At 46.3% G+C, this 19,839-nt stretch overlaps 6 protein-coding genes across 7 annotated transcripts; 4 read left to right on the top strand and 2 right to left on the bottom strand.

Moving 5' to 3' along the window:
- The first annotated feature begins 23 nt into the window (after positions 1 to 23).
- Positions 24 to 2,447, top strand: LOC108042925 (pre-rRNA-processing protein esf1). The gene has a single exon (XM_017121425.2). It carries the CDS (start codon positions 92 to 94, stop codon positions 2,399 to 2,401), a length of 2,310 nt encoding a protein of 769 aa, XP_016976914.1. The 5' UTR covers positions 24 to 91; the 3' UTR covers positions 2,402 to 2,447.
- Positions 2,448 to 2,458: 11 nt separating this feature from the next.
- LOC108042926 (NUAK family SNF1-like kinase 2) lies at positions 2,459 to 3,619 on the bottom strand. Its single transcript, XM_017121426.2, has one exon. It carries the CDS (start codon positions 3,509 to 3,511, stop codon positions 2,636 to 2,638), a length of 876 nt encoding a protein of 291 aa, XP_016976915.1. The 5' UTR covers positions 3,512 to 3,619; the 3' UTR covers positions 2,459 to 2,635.
- A 1,492-nt stretch (positions 3,620 to 5,111) lies between these two features.
- On the top strand, positions 5,112 to 6,261 carry LOC108042909 (histidine-rich glycoprotein). The gene is made up of 2 exons (XM_017121400.1): positions 5,112 to 5,318; positions 5,738 to 6,261. Exons 1-2 carry the CDS (start codon positions 5,304 to 5,306, stop codon positions 6,152 to 6,154), a joined length of 432 nt encoding a protein of 143 aa, XP_016976889.1. The 5' UTR covers positions 5,112 to 5,303; the 3' UTR covers positions 6,155 to 6,261.
- Positions 6,262 to 7,597: 1,336 nt separating this feature from the next.
- LOC108042920 (sex-lethal homolog) lies at positions 7,598 to 12,507 on the top strand. 2 transcript variants are annotated; one of them, XM_017121420.2, is made up of 6 exons: positions 7,598 to 7,705; positions 8,267 to 8,399; positions 8,466 to 8,774; positions 8,949 to 9,056; positions 9,120 to 9,301; positions 10,198 to 12,507. In XM_017121420.2, the coding sequence occupies exons 2-6, from the start codon at positions 8,337 to 8,339 to the stop codon at positions 10,832 to 10,834; spliced, it is 1,299 nt and encodes a 432-aa protein (XP_016976909.1). In that variant the 5' UTR covers positions 7,598 to 7,705; positions 8,267 to 8,336; the 3' UTR covers positions 10,835 to 12,507. The 2 variants fall into 2 exon arrangements, with proteins under 2 accessions (XP_016976909.1, XP_016976910.1); XM_017121421.2 differs by lacking the exon at positions 7,598 to 7,705 and adding an exon at positions 7,798 to 7,881.
- A 1,025-nt stretch (positions 12,508 to 13,532) lies between these two features.
- LOC108042921 (5'-AMP-activated protein kinase catalytic subunit alpha-2) lies at positions 13,533 to 17,582 on the top strand. The gene is made up of 3 exons (XM_017121422.2): positions 13,533 to 13,765; positions 13,827 to 14,158; positions 15,252 to 17,582. The coding sequence occupies exons 2-3, from the start codon at positions 13,880 to 13,882 to the stop codon at positions 16,713 to 16,715; spliced, it is 1,743 nt and encodes a 580-aa protein (XP_016976911.1). The 5' UTR covers positions 13,533 to 13,765; positions 13,827 to 13,879; the 3' UTR covers positions 16,716 to 17,582.
- Positions 17,583 to 17,626: 44 nt separating this feature from the next.
- LOC108042922 (thioredoxin, mitochondrial) lies at positions 17,627 to 19,309 on the bottom strand. The gene is made up of 2 exons (XM_017121423.1): positions 18,954 to 19,309; positions 17,627 to 18,106 (listed from the first exon to the last, which is right to left on the bottom strand). Exons 1-2 carry the CDS (start codon positions 19,143 to 19,145, stop codon positions 17,810 to 17,812), a joined length of 489 nt encoding a protein of 162 aa, XP_016976912.1. The 5' UTR covers positions 19,146 to 19,309; the 3' UTR covers positions 17,627 to 17,809.
- Between the last annotated feature and the right edge of the window lie 530 nt (positions 19,310 to 19,839).

Genomic DNA, 19,839 nt, shown 5'->3' with positions numbered 1-19,839 from the left:
CAACCGATAACTTCGGTTATCGGAAACCTCCCGACCACCGCACGTGTTGACACTTAGTTTTTGATTGCATCGCATCTAAACTGCCTTCGAAATGGCCAAAAAGAAAGACAAGTCGGAAAAACTCGCTAAGAAAACTAAGGAGAAGGCCCCGGTCGCCCAGGTAATCGTGGTCGGCGGCACCGATCCAGAGAGCGGAATCTGGCAGGATGCACGTTTCCAGCACCTCCTGGCCGACCCGCGGTTCCGTGGTGTTCCCAAGGTGCAGCGTAAGGTGCGGATCGACAAGCGCTTCCAGGGCATGTTCACGGACGACAAGTTCAAGGTAAAGTACACCGTGGACAAGTACGGCCGCCCGGTAAACAAGAGTAATGCCGAGGACCTAAGGAAGTTCTACGAGCTAGACGAGAATGAGAGCGACACCGACGAGGAGAAGGCCAAGGAGCTGACAGAGGAGGCAACCAAAACGGAGTCGGATTCGGAGGTGGAAGCGGAGCAGCGGGCCGAGGAGCTGGCCATCGCCAACTTGGAGGAGCAGGAGAACTTGGGCAATGATGTCCTGGACAGCGATGGCTCTGAGGTTCCCCAAAATCTGCGCGAGCGACTGACCAACCCAGACATAGACTACGCCCGCGGAGAGGGCCGCCTTCTCACAGACTCCTCCTCCGAGGAGGAGAGTGACGACGAGGACGGTGACGAGGGCCCGGAGCTGCAGATAGACCACGTGTGGGGCGAGCTTGACAACGATGCTGAAAGCACCGAGGAGAGCTCCCGCCGCTTGGCCGTCTGCAACATGGACTGGGACCGCATACGGGCCGAGGACCTGATGGTCATGCTGAGCTCGTTTCTGCCGCCCGGCGGCAGCATCCTCAGCGTGAAGATCTACCCCTCACAGTTTGGCAAGGAGCGCATGGCCGAGGAGGAGGTGCACGGCCCCAAGGAACTGGTGGAGCGCAGGGAGGATTCGGAAGACGACTCTGACGAGGAGTTGGTTCATCAGCAGGACAGCGACGCGGAGGAGGGCGAGAGTTACCACATGGAGAAGCTGCGCCAATACCAGCTAAATCGCCTGCGATACTATTACGCCGTCGTGGAGTGCGACAGCATCTCTACCGCCGACAAAGTGTACCAGGAGTGCGATGGCATTGAGTACGAGAGTTCCGCCACTCGCGTGGACTTGCGCTTTATCCCGGACGACACTTCGTTCGAGGAGGACACGCCATCGGACGAATGCCACGAGCTACCGGATGCTAGCAGCTATAAACCGCGCCAGTTCACAACCACGGCACTGCAGCAGGCTAAGGTGGATCTGACCTGGGACGAAACGGCGTTGGAACGGCGAGAGTTGGGCGACAAGCTTTCCAGCGGTCAGGTTGACAAGCTTACGGACAAGGAGTTGCGCCAAATAGTGGCTTACAGCAGTGAGGAGGACTCGGGAGATGAGCAGCCAGCTCAAGGCGAGCTACCAGAGAAGTCGAAGGAATCGAAGGAAATTGCCAAGAAGCCCTCAAAGCAAGAGCGCATTGCCACATACAAGAACCTGCTGGCTGACATCCTGCAGCAGGAAAAGCAAGAAAAGGAGCAAAAGTACGAGATGGAAATGACCTGGAACGTGGAGTCTCAGCAAGAAGAGGAGCAGCAAGTGCAGGAAACCCAAGCCGAGCTTACGCCTATCGAGAAGGTGATACAGAAGCGCAGCGAGAAGAACAAGCAGCGCAAGGAACAGCGTCGCCAGCGCCAGATCGAGGCCAGGGGAGAGGATCCTGGTGATGACAGTGATGCCTCCATAGTGCCCGACGGCATTGATCTAAACGACGCCTACTTCGCCGAGGAGTTCGCTAATGGCGACTATGCTCCGCCAAAGTCAAAGCAGGACAAGAAGAAAAAGAAGAAGCGGGGAAAGGCCGATAAAGACGAGGATGCCAAGGCGCAGCAGCAGGAGAAGGAGTTGGAACTTCTGCTGGACGATGGCGACGGACGGGACGAAAAGCAGCATTTCAGCCTGTCCAAGATCCTAAAGGAGGAGCAGGAAGCGGGCGGTACCAAGCGAAAGCGTCGGCAGCAGTTGAAGAAATCAAAGAACAAGCCACAGGAGTCAGAAAAGCCGGACGACGACTTTCAGGTGGACCTGAACGATACGCGCTTTAAGGCTGTCTACAAGTCCCACGAATTCAACATCGATCCCACTCACTCCCACTACAAGCCCACCAAGGGCATGCAGCAGATCATTGGCGAGAAACTGAAGCGCAGACAAGAGCAAGTGGATGGCGGCGCTGTCAACGGAGGTGCGGATGATGATGAACCGGTGGCCCCCAAGCGGAGCAAGCAGCAACTGGAGCAGAATGCCCTCGTCAAGAGCCTGAAACGAAAGATCCAGCAGCAGCAGCAGGGCCAGAAGCATTAATGTTTAATAGATAGAAAACAATAAATTAATAAATAAGTAAATGACATTCGCCCAGACTGGTTTTCTAAATTTTTAATGGAAGAAATCCTTAGTAGGAACATAAACACCCGCAGGTCACAGTCCACAACTTAGTTTATTGCTTAAGTCTAAAAGTACAATCATGACATTTTTTGAGGTTTTCCTATGCAGCTCTAGGGAATCACAGGCTTTACACTTTCTTCTAATTAGCCTTCGCTAGTAGCTGTAGCTGAAGTACTGCTTATACAGCGCCGCAGTGATCCTGCCGTCCACGTGGAAGAGATCAGGCAGACAGACGCGGAGCTCCTGCTCGTATACGACCATCAGCTCACAGACGTGTGCCCACATGGGATCGTAGAGTCGTCGAATCAGCTGGCAGTCGAGCCGGGGACGGACCAGCGCTTGAACCACGGCGTGCAGCTGGACTGGAGTGGCGTTCTTGTCGAGCAGGGCGGCAAAGGGGCTGCGCCCGAGGCACAGCTCGTAGACGACCAGCCCCAGCGACCACACGTCCGACTTGAAGTCAACCTTTCCCTGGGTGGACATCGTCTCCGGAGCCATGTACATGGGTGTACCCATGCCCGCCTGCAGTTGGGTGCTGGGCGCATGCACGTTGGAGATCCCAAAGTCGGCGATTTTGACGCGGTCAGTGGCGTCGAGGAGCATGTTCTCCGGCTTGACGTCCCGGTGGATGACGCAGCGAATGTGCAGGTACTCCAGGCCCACGACCATGTCGCGGAAGTAGCGCAATAACCGCTCCTGATGGACCCCTCCCGTTCCCGGGCGCAGCTGCTGGATGACTTCCCTCAAGGTTCCATTGGGCACGTACTCCATCACTATGTTAACCGTGCCCGCGTGGCTAAAGGAGCGCAGGAACTCGACGATGTGCGGGTGGCGCAGCTGCGAGATGATGTACACCTCCTCCTTGATAAGTCCGAGCTCAGCTTTGGGGTTTCGGACGATGATCCGCTTGACGCACACCCTCCGGTCAGGTTGACCGCGTCCCTCCTGCTGATGGCAGAGGAACACTCGACCGAAGGTTCCCTGGCCCAGTACGCGGACCGCCCGCAGCTTGGAGTCGCCCAGATCCATGTCGAGTGCAGAGTGCTTTGGGGGAAGATTGCTAAATGCCTTGGGTTTACCGTTAAAACAAAGCTGCGCACGCGCTCCTAGTGCCGATTGTTCCCAGAACCAGAGATGCACACTACGCAGCGGGAAAAAGACGCAAAAAGCTGAGTAACGTACATACATATTTATGTAGATATAAAATAAAATAATTGTGTAACTATGTAAAAAATTATTGTTGTACATATATTACATACATTTCTTTAATTAATTCAAAAGCGTTTGACAATAAAACTACTTGACTAGCTTTCAATCAATTTTATTTGGCATCATTTTTATTGATATTCTCAGGATACGCTAAAATTGGGAGGACTGCCCATAGCCGATATATTACTTAACCGATCGGTGATCGCTTAATCTTGGCGTGTTTCTCTTTGATTTTGCAATGGGAGGAGAGCTTCCTGCCGATTTGGGTGTTATATAAAGCGATTTATCACCAGATCTATAATTAAAACTGCTCTTTGCTGGCGAGACAAAGCTCGACAAAGCGGTATGAGTCGTGTGCATGTCGGACATGAATTTTTGCAGACTGGCGTGGTGACGTGGTGCGTTATGGCTGTTATGCAAATCGTGGGGCTTGGAAAGCAGTTTACTTTTACTTTTCAAATCGATTATATGTGCACACAGCCGCCATTTCGTGTGCGCCCAGAGCACACTAACCCACAAATCGGCTGCAGTTGTTTTTCACATTGGGAACGGAATGAATTTTGGGCCTTTTCGCGAGCTTCCCATGTAAAGTCGTTCAACTGCCGCTGAGCCATTATCTAATGGTGTTGTGCTGCATTTTAATTGCTCATTCGATTCAAATGGGATCGAATGGATGTGGAAAGCCGGCGGCAATTATCGCTAAGAGTATACTCACCTTTCACCTGCCACGCCCCTACGAGGGGAACGCACTTGCAGTTGGCAGCAATCTCCACTGAAAGAGCCCCTTACCCCAACTCAATCCATCATTCATCATCGGAGACTGGCCCATCAAGGGGATCAATAGTTGCAACAGTCGGCAGCAGCGCGGAAGCTGTCTATCGTCAGAATTGGGAAAGCACTTGGCGATTGCCTAAAGAAACCTTATTCAGATAGTAATAACAGATATTATAAATATATTTGTCTCTTTAAAATTCAGATTTTAAAATAAGAAAGAACGAAAATATAGTTAAAAGAAATGCGAAACCCTGTGCCCATCATTTTTGATCACAACTATTTAAGTGATAACCAATTGGCATCGATTACATTGGCCTTCTCTTTGGTTTTTTTCCATTTTCGTTTTTTTTTGTGCCCCTTATTGCCTTGCACTTGCATCGAATCTATGACTGGGGACTGGTTTGTAGTTGGGTGGTTGTTAACCCGTTAATTACCAACTGGTTTTTTCTTGTGCAGGAAACTGGCCGCAGCAGCAGTAAAGGCCACATGCCGTATACGTAATTCGCCTTTATTGGACCACTATCGCACGCACCTATTTACGAATGCCCGTGCCGAATTTTCGAATTTTCCAAACAATTGTGGCAGACAGCGGCCATAAATTACAACAACAGCCCGCGACTTTGGCTGAAGTTCGTTGCCGTCGTGTTGCTGTTGCACATTTCACATTTCGCTTGCCACAGGTTGGCCAGCTTTGGGCCGGGTATAAATCGAATCTGGTCCCGAACACAGAGCTACATTCAGCCCGCCACTGCTAAGGAGGCCACTTCGCGTAACGGTCTACAGCTTTGAATATTTTTTTGATTGTGATTCAGTGTGTGAAACGAACATCCGCAAAACCATGCTGAAATTTATTGTAAGCATTGGAATATATAACTATATATACCAGGACTAAAACTTTATAAAAACAAAGGATTCTCCACTTAAAGCACTCTTTAAATTTATATTTTTTAAAGCCTTGTAGTTACAAATAACAAGGAAATACAAGAATCTTAAAAGATGTGATTGAATTATTTTGAAATAAGAGCGTCAACATAAACTCAAAAAGCGTAAATAATAAATATCGTCTTTATTGCATTGTGTGATTCATTTAACTGTAAAATACCTAATTTAATATTTAATTTGGTTTATCTTTTATTTTAAATTTAAAAATCTTAATGGAAATATTTTATAAAAATTTTAAAAAAATCGATCTTAAATTTGGGATTCCTAAGACAAAATTCTATAACCAAATACCATTTTTAAAATCAAAAATATTTGCTAATACTCTTACAGATTCCCTGCCTGGCCCTACTTGCCGTTAGTGGAGCTCTGAAGATCCACGACTACCACCAGGGCCACGAGGAGTACGAGCATCACGAGACGGAGCATCACGACCAGTACGAGCCGGAGCACGAGGAGACGGAGCTGCACCACGAGGTGGACCATAAGCACGCCACGTCGCACCAGAGCGTCAAGTTCCACCACTACCACGCCGTGCCCGTCTACATCAAGAAGGAGGACCAGCACCTAGTGAAGAAGCCCATCGAAATCGGCGGCACCAAGCAGAAGCTGAAGATCCTGCACCCGAAGAGCGAGCACAACCACAACCACGGCCTGGTATTGGAGTCACACAGCGAGTCGCACGTCCACGAGCACGGCCACTATGAGGAGCCGGTGCACCATTTGGAGCACTACTCGCACCACGAGTAGGACTCGGAAATGCCAAATGAGATATAGGGTTTTCGTTAGCGTTTAAGGCCTTAAATTACGTTAATTTTCTTGTGTTAATAAAGCGTTCACCTAGATTGCTATCCAGAGTTCTTTTATTGTTTCAACTATTATCATAAATTGTTTCATTTTATTGTTTCTACAGTTGAAATAATTTGGAGGTAAATTTAATTATTTATCAAAAAAAATACTGATGTTTTTATTTTTAAACAACCTCCATGTTTTAAAATCTTATTAGCCGCCAATGGTGCGTCTTAACATTTCTGTTAGAAAAACGTTGTGTTTCAACACAGCTCTGTTTTATCGATCTTAAAAATAAAATGGAGTTGCTTTATTAATTATGTCAAATTAATTATGAAAAACAATCAAATATAAAGGTGGTTATTTACATTAAGCGCCCGATTGGGCGGTGTTCAGGCAAATATATAATAATAAATAATATTTATCCCTCAACTCTACAAGTATATATATATTTGTACCTTTTAAAATTTCCTTCAATTTTACATTATATATTTCGGCGGATTATTAAGGCAGGCTTGCACCTTGTTGGCGCCCAAAACCTGATTTTTTTCTGGAATTTATTTCTTGGAAAGTATGGTAGGTATGGGAATAAAATTTTAGCCAGTTGTAGGGTACAGTTTATTGAAGCTACACAATTTTTTTGAGTGCGATCCAAGCGAAGGGGGGAGGGGGAGTACCCAACAATGGCGGCATGTCCGCGAAAAACTCGTCCTCATGGCGGATTTTTTGGAATTTTAAGAAATAATCTGAAACGCAAAAAACGAATATATTCTTGATCTGTACACTTGTTCGCATGGCTTGAACTAGGATTATTGAAAAAACATGAAAAATGCAAAAATTATGAGCTTTTGAAAAAAAAATCGGTTTTTTCCTCATTTTTTCGTCACTTATTATTTTTTTAAATAAACAATTTTTAATATTTTCAAAAGATCCTAGTCTATTCCATGCACATACTTCTGAGGAACATGTATAAAAAATTTCATGACGATTGCTCAATTTTTGCGGCTTGTACGACTTCCGCCAACTCGGAAAACATGGTTTCGAGAAAAACGCGTTTGAAAATTTGCACTATAATGGCAACGCGCTTGACACCGGTCCACCAAACGCTCGATAACTTTCGTAATTCAAGAGATTTCGACTTGAAATTTAAGGAGAGTAAAATTGAAACATGTATGTATCCGAAACTGCAAAAAAAAAAAAAATTATTTTTTTGACCTCACAAGGTGCAAGCCTGCCTTAAACATATTTTACAGTCAATGTTCAAAGTGCATTTGGTATGGACCGGAAACTAACAGAGTGCGGGCAATAACTGGAGAAACATTTTCGATACTCGTTGGAGATGGAAAAATATCGATGACGGCCCAAGAAACATTGATATCACCTTAGGCTTGAAAACATCGATGACACCGATGCTGGCATCGATGGTTTTTCACCTCTAATCGTCGGGAAAAGTGCACAAAACCCAAAAAACCGCTGTTTTCTGGTGCAGTTAGTGAAGCTGATTGGTGAAAAGTGAGTATTGTGCGCCAGTGCAACTACTTTCCGTGACCACCAATGGTTTTTCCTAAAGAACGCCGCGCTTACCGCACTTATTCCGTGTTGCTCATTTTCTTGGGCTGCACGGTGCCCCAAGCCAACTAACATAAACGCATCTCCGTGTGCGTGTTTGTGCGCGTTTGTGTGCAAGTGTGAGTGCGCTTCGTGTTGGTATGGTTTTTTAGCAGGGTTTTTGGTTTTGTGGTTTTGCATGGAGCACTAGGCTTACCCTGGGTCGGTGATCAGGGCCCTGAAATTGGGTAAAGGAGGGCGCAGGGGCGGGCGACCGTGAATCCACTTTCCAGCTAATCTTGCGCCGTCTCCTTCGCTCCTCGTCCGCTCGGCTGCTCGGCTGTTGAGATGTACACACACATATTCGGATTTTGCCGAGAGGAGCTGCAGTTCCGGATTCGAGTCCGGAGCTGCGCTCAATCCGCGTCCTGCAGTCGTGCAACGAGGACTTTCGCTCGCAAGGACTCTGAATCCAACACCTCTGTTTGCCAGCTAATTGGTTTGCCCTCTCTTTTATCGTTGCAGCTTGTGGCGCGAACTGCGACGCAAAAATCCAGGAATCAAGAGGAGCAATTAAAGATTTAAATCGAACGAAATGTCCAACTCGGAGAAGATGCAGGGCCAGGAGCACGACGAGGACCAGTCCTCCGACGTGGAGGTGAGTTTTGGGGTAGCATAAAAACCCCCTCAGCACTCGATTTTTATTTTCCTTTTATCTCTGCAGGAGTCTGCCGATAATGTGGGCCGCGATGAGGGCACCGACGAGGACGAGGACAGCAACGGCAACATGCAGCACGAGGATGGTGATAATGATGGCGATGGCCAGGAGCAATCCGGCGACGAGGAGCAGAACAACGGCCAGGGCAACGAGGGCAACAATTGCTCCGGGCAGCAGCAACAGCAGATGGACCGCACCAGCGCCACCAATCTGATCATTAACTACTTGCCGCAGGACATGACCGACCGCGAGCTGTACAATCTCTTCAGCGGCTGCGGGCCCATCAACACCTGCAAGATTATGCGCGACTTCAAGGTGAGTTGGGCACTGCCTTCGGTTTTGCAAGTGTGGCCCAGTTGGGTGGCCCAGGGAACCAGGTGAACTGCACGTCACAGGTGCTGTCCCTTTCGCACGCTGCATACACACGAATGCATCTCAACCTCGTCTCGACCTCTTCTTTTCATGCCCGCTCCCTGGGACGCCAAACAGACCGGATACAGCTTCGGCTACGGCTTCGTGGACTACAAAATGGAGTCGGACTCGGAGGACGCCATCCAGAAGCTGAACGGGTTCTATGTGCGCAACAAGCGATTGAAGGTGGGTTTATTTGCATCCCCCTTGTAGTCCCTGGCTCACCTGCGACGCATTTTTCACCCACAGGTTTCCTATGCCCGACCTGGTGGGCAGTCCATCAAGGATACCAACCTGTACGTGATCAATCTTTCGCGGAACATCAACGATGATATGCTCGACCGCATCTTTTCGCCCTTCGGCCTGATTGTACAGCGCAACATCCTGCGGGACAAGCTCACCGGACGTCCGCGCGGCGTCGCTTTTGTGCGGTGAGTAAGGGATACATACGTGAAGAGCAAAATGGGTCAAACTTCCCGATTAGTATCCAGGATGCCCCAGATATCAAACTAAACCTTTTATTTAATTCGGTGTAGATTTTTGACAACACAGATGAGCTTCAAGTCATACAATTAATTATTAATAATTTAACTAGTGTATCCTAAGAAGTTTCAGTTGATAATGATTAGATTGATAAAAATCGGAAATAACTGTAAATTTGTGATGTCTTTTCATAATTTGTATTATTAAAATTAAAAATAAAATATCCAATATATTTTTAACCACACAGAATATAAAATAACTGAAATCTGATTACAATTATAACATAAACGAATTAAACTCGACACAGATATTTTATACGACTTCAAAAACACATTTGTTCTTTTTTAAAAATCAAACCATTCAAAATTTGTCGGGAAATCGACGAAACGATATGTTTTCGAGTCGTTCAATATTAAATGTTTGTTATAGCTACAAGGGTACATAAACCTCGGCTTTGCGAAGTTTTCTTTCTGGTTTTAATACAAATCATCGAATAACTGTTACTTCATATTTCTGATTTTTATAATAAATCATTTATACAACATTTTATATCATGTGTGGTGCCTGGTTTTGAGCTAGAGGTATTTATATGTATGAATGAAAGTCACTTTTATTCGAATGTTTTATAAGAAGGAAATTAAAATTTAAGTTAAACCACTTCGTGCATACTTTAACTTTATGTCCGTTGAGGTATGAATTAAATGTAGATAAAATATTTGACGATCAGCATTATAGCAATTTTGCGTTAAATGTTTTCGCTGTGGTAAATTTTTAAGAACTTAAAATGTCCCCAATAAAGATAGTTAGCCAACATTATTTAAAACCCACACTCTCTTACTTGCAGCTACAACAAGCGCGAAGAAGCTCAGGAGGCGATTAAAGCCCTAAACAACACGGTGCCGGAAGGCGGATCCCAGCCAATCTGGGTGCGCCTCGCCGAGGAGCACGGCAAGGCCAAAGCGGCCCAGTTTATGTCCCAGATCGGAGGTGGCAACGGTGGAGGAAGCGGTGGCCCGCCGCACATGGGTCCCAATGGGCCGATGCAGCCGCCACATCACCATAATAATCACCACCACAACAACCACCATAATCCGCATTTGCCGCCGCATCACCATCAGCAACAACATCCCCACCAGCACCCGCACCACCATCCGCCGCTGCACCACATGCAGCACCACCATCCCAACAACCACAACAACAATCACCACAATAACCATCATAACAACAACAACAACAACAACCACCATAACATGGGTGGTCCGCATCCCCACCACATGCAGCAAATGCACCCGATGGGCATGAACATGGGCATGGGCGTAAACATGGGAATGGGCATGGGCATGGGTATGCCCATCCACGGAGGCGGCGGCGGCGGTGGAGGCGGTGGTGGCTTCCACCACATGGCGCACAGAGGTAGATCTAATAGAACAACACGATCTCAAAAACCGCATCCATATAACCATGCACAGAAATTTATTTAAACGCCATTAATTTCTTTACACGATATTAGCTGCATCTCACAGGTGAAGTGTTCATGCTGCCATTGCCGATTTGCAGCCGATTTCCCAGCCAGCCGCAACCTGTAGGCAATGGCACTTGCCACAGCCCCAACAAGAACAACCAGAGCAACTGCAGCAGCAGATTCAGTATGAACCACCGCCCGTAAGCCAGCAGAACAACCAGATATCACCCACATTCGGTCATAGATCCCATTCCGACTACCTAGTGCCGCTTTACTTTCCAGTCGCCACCTATCTATCAGCCGCCTCCTGCTCTCTGCCAACCACAATTACGGCCTACCCAGCTGTGTTGGCTCTTTCCGATCCAGTTGCTGACACAGCAATAGTCATACCCACCTACCCAGAAGCCACATCGCAATTTTCCGAGTTAGCTTTAGCTCCACCCGTTTCACTCCCTGTCCCTATCCCGGAAGCAAGTCCTGATGTGGGAGTGAGTGGCGGTTGCATGAGTTTCTATAACATAAACGAAGATCTGGTCAACTCGGTCACCTACTACGACACGGCCAACGGCGAGATGTGTGCCATGGGGCTGGTGTACGTGAGCTACCAGGAGCCAACGATGCCAGAGGAGCACACGGATGCCATGACTCTGATTGCCCAGATGAGCAATGCATCGCTGGTAGACGGAGACGGCGAAGAAGGCGGGGCAGATGGAGAGGGCGACGGACGTGGCGGGCACAACGGGCGCGCAGGCGGTGGCAGCTCCGAATAGAAAAAGATCAAAAGATCGAGCAAAATCGCAAGAAAACTAAGATATAATCCAAATCCAATAACAGCCAACTCTCTCGCTCTCTCTGCGTCTCTCTATGTGTATGTATGTATGTTGTAACCCGTATATGTATATCCATGTCAGAGAGCCAGGAAAGGTTGAGTCCAAACTATAAAACCCAAAGCTACACTGGCCAGGAACAGCAAATCCAAGCATTGGCAGCAGGAGGCAAACAAGAGATGCACGACAGGCATGAGCAGAACAGAAAGAACACTATCACAGATTTTAGGCAAGCAAGTTTGATGATGCGTAGCGTGTAATAAGATGTAAGAAATAATGTTCCAAAGTACACAAGCCCACACAATCCCCAACCACACATATATAAAGACGGTCGGAGTCGAATCCTTGATGAATGATTTGATGATTTCGCGATAAAGATTAAAAAAATGCACTACTATGCGAATTTTTAAGCAAAGTAAGATAAAATTCCAATGAATTTGTATGAAGAGCATACAAAAACCCAAGCAAAACAAGCAGCAATTCAAACAGAGACAAGAAACAATACAGAAACTTAACTAACTTAACACAAGAGTACGGTGACACTTCCGACCGGTAAGGACGGACAACGGACATAATGACATGCGGACAGCGGATGACTTGCTCTGAATAGACGGTTAATTTGTAGACTTTTAAGGAAACCACAAAAAGAACAAGGGTTCGTTCGCGGAACTTGCTTTTTACTACATAATAATAAATTATTAATGTATAACCAAGAACCCACAACACTCTACACTAAACAACACACTTATATATTAGATAAATATATATAAATGTATAAACACCCGATTCCCCGTAAAACTTCAACAAAAACTCGACAAGAAGATCGCTGAATATGAAATAAATTTGAAATTTTCCAACCAGCATACCAGTGGGACCCAGAAGTCCACATTTTTTTTATTTTTTTTTAAATATTCATAATCTCTAAACGTAAAACCTAGTCTCGTAGCATAATCATAGTTAAGGTAACGTTTTTTTTCAGACTAAACTTAGCGCGCGGAAGAAAAACCGAAAACACATGTATTTAAACTTTAAATTTTAAAGTTAATTCGTAATAAACAAACACAAACCGAATTCTTGAGCCTGCAAGCGAGATGGCATCAACAGCGGAAGAGAGCGAGAGAGAGAGATGCGAGGTACAGTCAGCACAGTACAGTGCAGTACATGAGATAAGTGCGGAACGGAGCTTATAGTTACAGATATTGATGTACATTGATGTTAGGCTAAGCAAATAAATAGCCAAGATGTTCGTTATTTCGCCTAGCTGAATTTTAGTCCTCATATTTACGTATTTAAACAACTATTACTAGTCCTTAAGCGGGCCTATTCGACAGGTGAAAGCAAGAAGCTGTGGCACTCTACTAAAACTAAAAATACAAATTTAGACATACACACATATTTGTGAACAACCAAAACGATGAAACTGAATTTTGCGATAAAACTGACATTTTTTAGGGCAGTATTCTTGATAAATTGATATTTAAATGTTGATGTACACCTAACAGACACACGCGAACAGGGGCAACCGCTAATATATTTATGCGCCTGGATCAAGCGAATTATACTTAAACTTCCTCGGTGAATAGATGTATATATATGCAGTGTCCAAGCCAAAGGCCCTATGAAAAATTAAAATTGGTGTAATAAATGTGTATTTTAATCACAATGCCGGCATGTTTTCCCTTTCAATTGGAGTTCAAAATTTTGAATCAGGCACAGACTAGGATTTTCGCTCGCTTACTGACAGCCGGGCTTAAATTTTTTCCTCATAACAGATATTTCCTTTTTGAATTGCGCGCCACCTCTGCTGAGCACCTGTCAGCCCTGCCGATAGTTATCGATAGGCACTGGAAGGCCAGAAAGAGAGAGCGCGAATCAGCTGCTGGAACGATTGTTCTGTTGTTGGAAGCCACTGGGAAGCGCCAGCGCCTTCCAATGTCAATTAAATAAGCAAAACGCGAAGAAAAAGAAAAGCCGAGCGGAGAGTCTCGTTGCCGCGGACGAACAGAAACCAGGAAATAAGGCCTACACCATTACCAACGCCACCGCTCCCGCACCTCTGCGATCATCCGCACATCCACATCCGAGTCCGGACGAGGCTGCACGGCGGACAGGAAGAGCGTAACGTGAGTAGCTTTCTGTTGTTTCGTCGGACTACGCAATAAACGATAACGACCTTCCCCGCAGCGGAGGAACACCCTTCAAAAGTCCAGTGAGCCAGTGGTAGCTACCCGTTCGAGATGCCCCAGATGAGGGCAGCGGCCGCTGAGGCGGTGGCCGCCGGCAGCGCCAATGGGCAGCCGCTGGTCAAGATCGGACACTACCTGCTGGGCGCCACCTTGGGCACCGGCACCTTCGGCAAGGTTAAGATAGGCGAGCACCAGATCACCCGCGTCAAGGTGGCGGTCAAAATACTCAATCGGCAGAAGATCAAAAGCCTGGACGTCGTGGGCAAGATCCGGAGGGAGATCCAGAACCTGAAGCTCTTCCGCCATCCACACATCATCAAGCTGTACCAGGTGAGCCAATACCTGCGGTACGGGGAACCAGACTTCCCACAGATATCTGATATATAAACCAGAAGGGTGTTGTTTGTGGTCAGCTACGTTCCCACACCCATTTAACACCCATATAAACACTCCACTCCGTCCTATTAAGTACCATTTATTGATTGGAGCGAATTGTTTGGTAGAATTGTGATCCCCAGTAATTTTCGGCTCGCGCTCTCTATCAACAATGATATTTATCATCAAACTCGTCAAGCGAGCAGGGTAAATAGTAACTAAATACAAAATCAACCGAGGGTTTCTGAAATTACCGCAGAAACTGGGGCACTAGTTTTCTTACGAAAAGGCCGCTGACCATATAAACACAACAAACATGATTCAAATAAACAAAATTACCCCTCTGCCGCATACGGAGTCATACAAAGTTTTTTTTATAATTTTCAATACATTTTTCTTGTTAAAACTGTATTTAAGCGAACGCTGTTGCTATCGGCCATTTTCCCTGCTATATATATTTTTTAAATAAATGAAATTAAAATGCAGCTTTCTTTTATAAAATAATGTATTTTCACTGTTTCGTAAATTTTTAAAGATTTACTTTATTGCAAAATTGACAACTAATTATATAGACCGTAAATTTTTTTTCAATAAAACGTGCAAATATAGATTTTCTTTAAAAAGGTTTTATTTTTTTTGTAAAGATTTTCATGAGGTAGCGGGTTAATACCATCGGATTACTTTGGAGACAGGAGCAAAGAGCAAATTTCCCAAATACAAAATTTAAATGTGCAGATATCGTATCTTTGTTGTCTAATTCTAACATTTGCAACTTTTAAAGCCGACCATATTATGATTTAGTTTTTCTAATAATAAACACTTCCGACTCGTTCCGATTTTACTTAAGATCACATTCTCTCAAAGTGGTGTATTCCCATCGACAAGATCATTTTGTCAAGAAGAGTTTTACTTATCAATAAAACAAAGAAAACTTTAAGCGATTTCGGTCTGGCAATTTAAATATTGAGTTACGGAAACTAGTAAACACATCCATAACACTGTCACCCTCCTTACAACTCCCACTAAAGGATTCCTTATTTCCCTTAAGGTCATCTCCACGCCCTCGGACATATTTATGATAATGGAGTACGTTAGCGGCGGCGAGCTATTTGACTACATCGTGAAGCACGGCAAGCTACAGGAGCATCAGGCGCGTCGCTTCTTCCAGCAGATCATATCGGGCGTGGACTACTGCCACCGGCACATGATCGTGCACCGGGACTTGAAGCCGGAGAACCTGCTGCTGGACCACAACATGCACGTGAAGATCGCAGACTTCGGACTATCGAACATGATGCTGGACGGTGAGTTCCTGCGCACCTCGTGCGGCTCACCTAACTACGCGGCCCCAGAGGTGATCTCCGGCAAGCTTTACGCCGGACCCGAGGTAGATATATGGTCGTGTGGCGTCATCCTGTATGCCCTGCTGTGCGGGACTCTGCCCTTCGACGACGAGCACGTTCCCACGCTGTTCCGCAAAATTAAGTCGGGCATCTTCCCGATACCCGAGTACCTCAACAAGCAGGTGGTTAACCTGGTGTGCCAGATGCTGCAGGTGGACCCGCTAAAGCGGGCCAACATTGAGGAGATAAAGAAGCACGAGTGGTTCCAAAAGGACCTTCCGGCCTACCTATTCCCCTCGTCCATTGAGCAGGACTCCAATGTGATCGACACCTACGCGGTGGCCGAGGTCTGCACTAAGTTCGGCGTCAAGGAGACCGAGGTGCACAACTCGCTGCTCAGCGGCGATCCGCACGACCAGCTGGCCATTGCTTACCATCTGATTATCGACAACAAGCGCTTCGCCGACGACGCGGCAAACCAGATAAATGAGATCAACAACTTCTTTGTGGCCGGTTCGCCGCCACCCCCGCCTCCGCCGCCCGTTCCCCAGTCAATGATGGACCACCAGGCCCCTCTGGCCACCGTGACCGTGGGTGGAGGTACTGCAGCCAGCTCGGGTTCCGCCACGCCCGTGCCGCCGACCACTGGCGGCACTCCCAGCAGCACCATTCGGCCACATCCGGAACGAATCGCGCCGATGCGGGACCGCCAGCTGGCCATGTCCGTGCAGACTTCGGGCGGCGGAGCATTCCCCGAGAAAACCGCACGCGGCGGTACGCCCATCAAGCGCGCCAAGTGGCACTTGGGTATCCGGTCGCAGAGCAAGCCCAATGACATCATGCTGGAGGTGTACCGGGCGATGAAGGCCCTCAGCTACGAGTGGAAGATCATCAATCCTTACCACGTGCGGGTGCGACGGCAAAACGTTAAGACGGGCAAGTTCTCGAAGATGTCGCTGCAACTGTACCAGGTCGACGCCAAGAGCTATCTGCTGGATTTTAAGTCGCTGACCAACGACGAGGTCGAGCAGGGCGACGACGTCATCATGGAGAGCCTCACTCCGCCACCGCTTAGCGTTTCTGGGGTGATGCCGCTGCAGCCGACCGGCCACCACACCATGGAGTTCTTCGAGATGTGCGCCGCCCTGATTATCCAGCTGGCGCGCTAAGGAGGATTGGGTGACCGCCGTCGGCCGCAGCGGATTCAATGGGATCTTCTTGGTTGGCGGTCTCCATTTGGACCGCCCTGAGGATTGACCATGACCCGGAAGACTCAGTCCCACAAAAGAAAGCTGCATATGTTTTTCATGGGCTTAAACACTTGACTTAATTCTTCAATTCGATGCGATCACTGCTGATTTCAATCGGAATCTAAATTTTAAAAAAAATTTGATTTCGATTCGAAATATGCATTTTGTCCGATTATCTTTGAATTGAACTATCATAAAAAAAATGTTTGCATGCACAAGTACCCCTGTTGCCGTTCTGAAAGTACAATTGGAAAATATTTCCAAACTGGTTTTTTATTTTGTCATTAAATGTATTTTTTCGGAAATGTGCAATTCGATTCCAAAAAACGACGGCAGCACTGAATAGCCTTTAAACCTTGAACGACACTTTTTGAACGACAAACCAGCTTTTGAACTACGAGTCCAGCTTTCTTTTGTGCGACTGTGTAATCTAAATAAAATGTTTTTTATTACGAACGCCCGCCAGCCGTTAACGCTACGCTACCGTTACCCGCTTCGCCGTATCCATTTCCGCTTCCGGTTAGTCTAAGTTTGTATGTTTTGCCACGCACCGCACGGCCGGCGGGCTTCGATCTGTTTCTATTTCAATTTCTGTTTATATATACATGTTGAGTTATTATTTTACCCGAATCCAAACCGTATGTGTACGTATATTTGTATTATGCCCAACGAATTGTAATCCGAACCTTTTCTGGGGGATGTAAGATTGTAATCAGCTTGGGGCGAGCGATTTTTATGTATCTGTATAAACCAAGCCACAATAAAGAGATCCACTAATATTCTAAATGGATTCTGGACCTGCCCCAACTGAATTCAAAACAGTAGCGACGTGTGAGTTAAAAATAGCCATAATTAATATTAGTTTTATTGCATAATAAAGTATTTTGTGCATATTCTTTCAGCATCGATGATTGCAATTCCTGCCTCGGTATTGGGCTTTATCGCAGTAACAGTCTCCCGTTTCTTGTGTAAAATCATGACCTCCCAGACCCACTTATACTTCCCGCATTTTGCTACTGCTTCTGCTGCTGCTTCCGCTTCAGTTTGTCGATCAGCGTCTCGATGCTGTTGGCGTCCACCAGGCCAATGAACTTGTCCACCACAACGCCGTTCCTGAAGGCCAGCACTGCGGGCACGGCCTTCACCTCGAAGGTCTCAACGAGATCCAGATTCGTCTCCACATCGATGACCGCCAGGTCGATTTCGTTAGAATTCTCCAGAAGTTCAAGCATCTTGGGCGTGAGGATCTTGCAGGGATCGCACCACTCGGCGTGAAAGTTCACGATCACCGGGTTGTCGCTGTTGATCACCTGCGGAATAAAAGCGAATGCAGATATTAGATTAGTTAAGATCAGAAATTGAATTATGTATAAATTATGGTTTTTGTTATTGCTTTTCCAACAGTTAAATATTCATTTAGCTCAAATGAGTCAAGAATATCCAATTCATCTTAAAAAAGACTTACATTAGGGGTTATAACGTTAAAGGGCTATAAGGCTATATTTATAGTCAAGTTGACCAATAGGCATAACGTCATTTCAAAAAAATGAGGGAAATGATGCCATAATACAGTTTTAGCATGATTCACATAGTTGTAACCCCAACGTTTCGTTGCTATATTGGAACTATATTAGAACTTCCTGCAACTAAATATATTTACGTTTTATATAATCATAGCAGATAGCTAAAACTATGTATGTATGTATATCCTTAAACGGGAAATGAAGCTGCAGCTACTAAGGAAACAAAAATATCTCATGATTAATATTACAGACAAGTAGTTAAGTTGTTCTATTAAAACAAGGGAGCCACTACTCTTATCTCAACTAATCCGCCTGCAATTGATAATCTGAGAAGTCCAACAATGAACAGATACGATAGTGGTTCTTCTGAAGTTGGCTCCCCCAATGTTGTGGACTCGCCAACTGGCTAAAAGGGGTTCAAACCGGTATCCAATGTTTTTGGGACTCATTTGCATACACAAGCCAAACGGTCAACACAAACAAAGGGGTGAGCGTGCACACATATGGGCACGGGTCCATGGCCACCTCCTCCTTCTTTTACCCCTGCTCGACGAGAACCAATCACGTACGCCAGCGAAGCAAGGTCGTGTACTCGCATTCTCCCCACTGTTCCCATTGCATAATCCTGACTCACCTTCTGATCAAACTCGTAGTGATCCTTGATGACCAGCTTCTTAAGGAGGCTCTGCGACTGCGACAGGTACTTCTGAGTGGCCTTGGCCGCCTGGGGAGCGATCCTTTGGCAGCTGCTCTGGGCACTGGTGGCTCCCATGGAGCAACAGGCCACCAGACGTGGCGCGATTCCCTCGGCGGCGATCTTCAGCATTTTGGACTGGGATTCGGTGCGGGTGCGGTGGCGGATGCGAATGCGGAACACGGGGACTCGCAGCGATTAGATTGCGGGGCTGGGGCTTAACCAGTTTTTTTCGTACTGCGTGTGCGTTCAATGTTTGTTTATAAACCGTGGATGCAGGTGATGCCACACTGCCAACCGCTCGGTGTTGCCACCTGGCGATATTCAAAGACAGCTGTGAACTCGGCTATCGATAGGAGAACTCGTATTATTATAGCCCTAGCCCAGCAATAAATATAACCAGTATATTACATATATGTAGGTCTTAAGTACTCTCCACAAAGCCTCCACGATAATCCGGTCCATATTGGACTTGCTCCATAACCTGAGTTACGAACTGATAACTATTGGTGACCTAATCCATTTAAGGGGGGAGCCTGCTAAGAGGCTTTAAAATTTGGAATTTTTCATATGACTACCCAAACTATCCAAGAATGTGTCCCTAAAATTTTAAAAGTAAATTCAAAATATTTGTAAAGTTACAGGAGATATAGTGAGCAAGCGTTACGATTTTTTATATACAAAAACTTTGACGCGCGATTTCTCGGTTTTTCATTTTTACGATTTCTTCTAACTGGCGGGAAAGATAGAGAAAAAATTAAACGTTCTATCGAAACGAGACAAAATTTATTGGATTCGGGACTAAATCTCTTCTAGTTGAACCTAA

Source organism: Drosophila rhopaloa, unplaced genomic scaffold, assembly GCF_018152115.1.
Source record: "Drosophila rhopaloa isolate 14029-0021.01 unplaced genomic scaffold, ASM1815211v1 contig_3, whole genome shotgun sequence".
Classification (NCBI taxonomy): Eukaryota; Metazoa; Arthropoda; class Insecta; order Diptera; family Drosophilidae; genus Drosophila; species Drosophila rhopaloa.
The sequence above is the reverse complement of the archived record's forward strand: the minus strand, read 5'-3'. Positions and strand labels throughout refer to the sequence as shown.

Excerpts from the sequence above, each read along its gene's own strand:
- LOC108042925 (XM_017121425.2), top strand. The coding sequence starts at position 92 with ATGGCCAAAAAGAAAGACAAGTCGGAAAAACTCGCTAAGAAAACTAAG.
- LOC108042926 (XM_017121426.2), bottom strand. The coding sequence starts at position 3,511 with ATGGATCTGGGCGACTCCAAGCTGCGGGCGGTCCGCGTACTGGGCCAG.
- LOC108042920 (XM_017121420.2), top strand. The coding sequence starts at position 8,337 with ATGTCCAACTCGGAGAAGATGCAGGGCCAGGAGCACGACGAGGACCAG. Across the intron at positions 8,400-8,465 it reads ACCAGTCCTCCGACGTGGAG|GAGTCTGCCGATAATGTGGG; the intron begins GTGAGTTTTGGG and ends TTATCTCTGCAG. Across the intron at positions 8,775-8,948 it reads AGATTATGCGCGACTTCAAG|ACCGGATACAGCTTCGGCTA; the intron begins GTGAGTTGGGCA and ends GACGCCAAACAG.
- LOC108042921 (XM_017121422.2), top strand. The coding sequence starts at position 13,880 with ATGCCCCAGATGAGGGCAGCGGCCGCTGAGGCGGTGGCCGCCGGCAGC. Across the intron at positions 14,159-15,251 it reads ACATCATCAAGCTGTACCAG|GTCATCTCCACGCCCTCGGA; the intron begins GTGAGCCAATAC and ends ATTTCCCTTAAG.
- LOC108042922 (XM_017121423.1), bottom strand. The coding sequence starts at position 19,145 with ATGCTGAAGATCGCCGCCGAGGGAATCGCGCCACGTCTGGTGGCCTGT. Across the intron at positions 18,107-18,953 it reads ACTACGAGTTTGATCAGAAG|GTGATCAACAGCGACAACCC; the intron begins GTGAGTCAGGAT and ends TTTATTCCGCAG.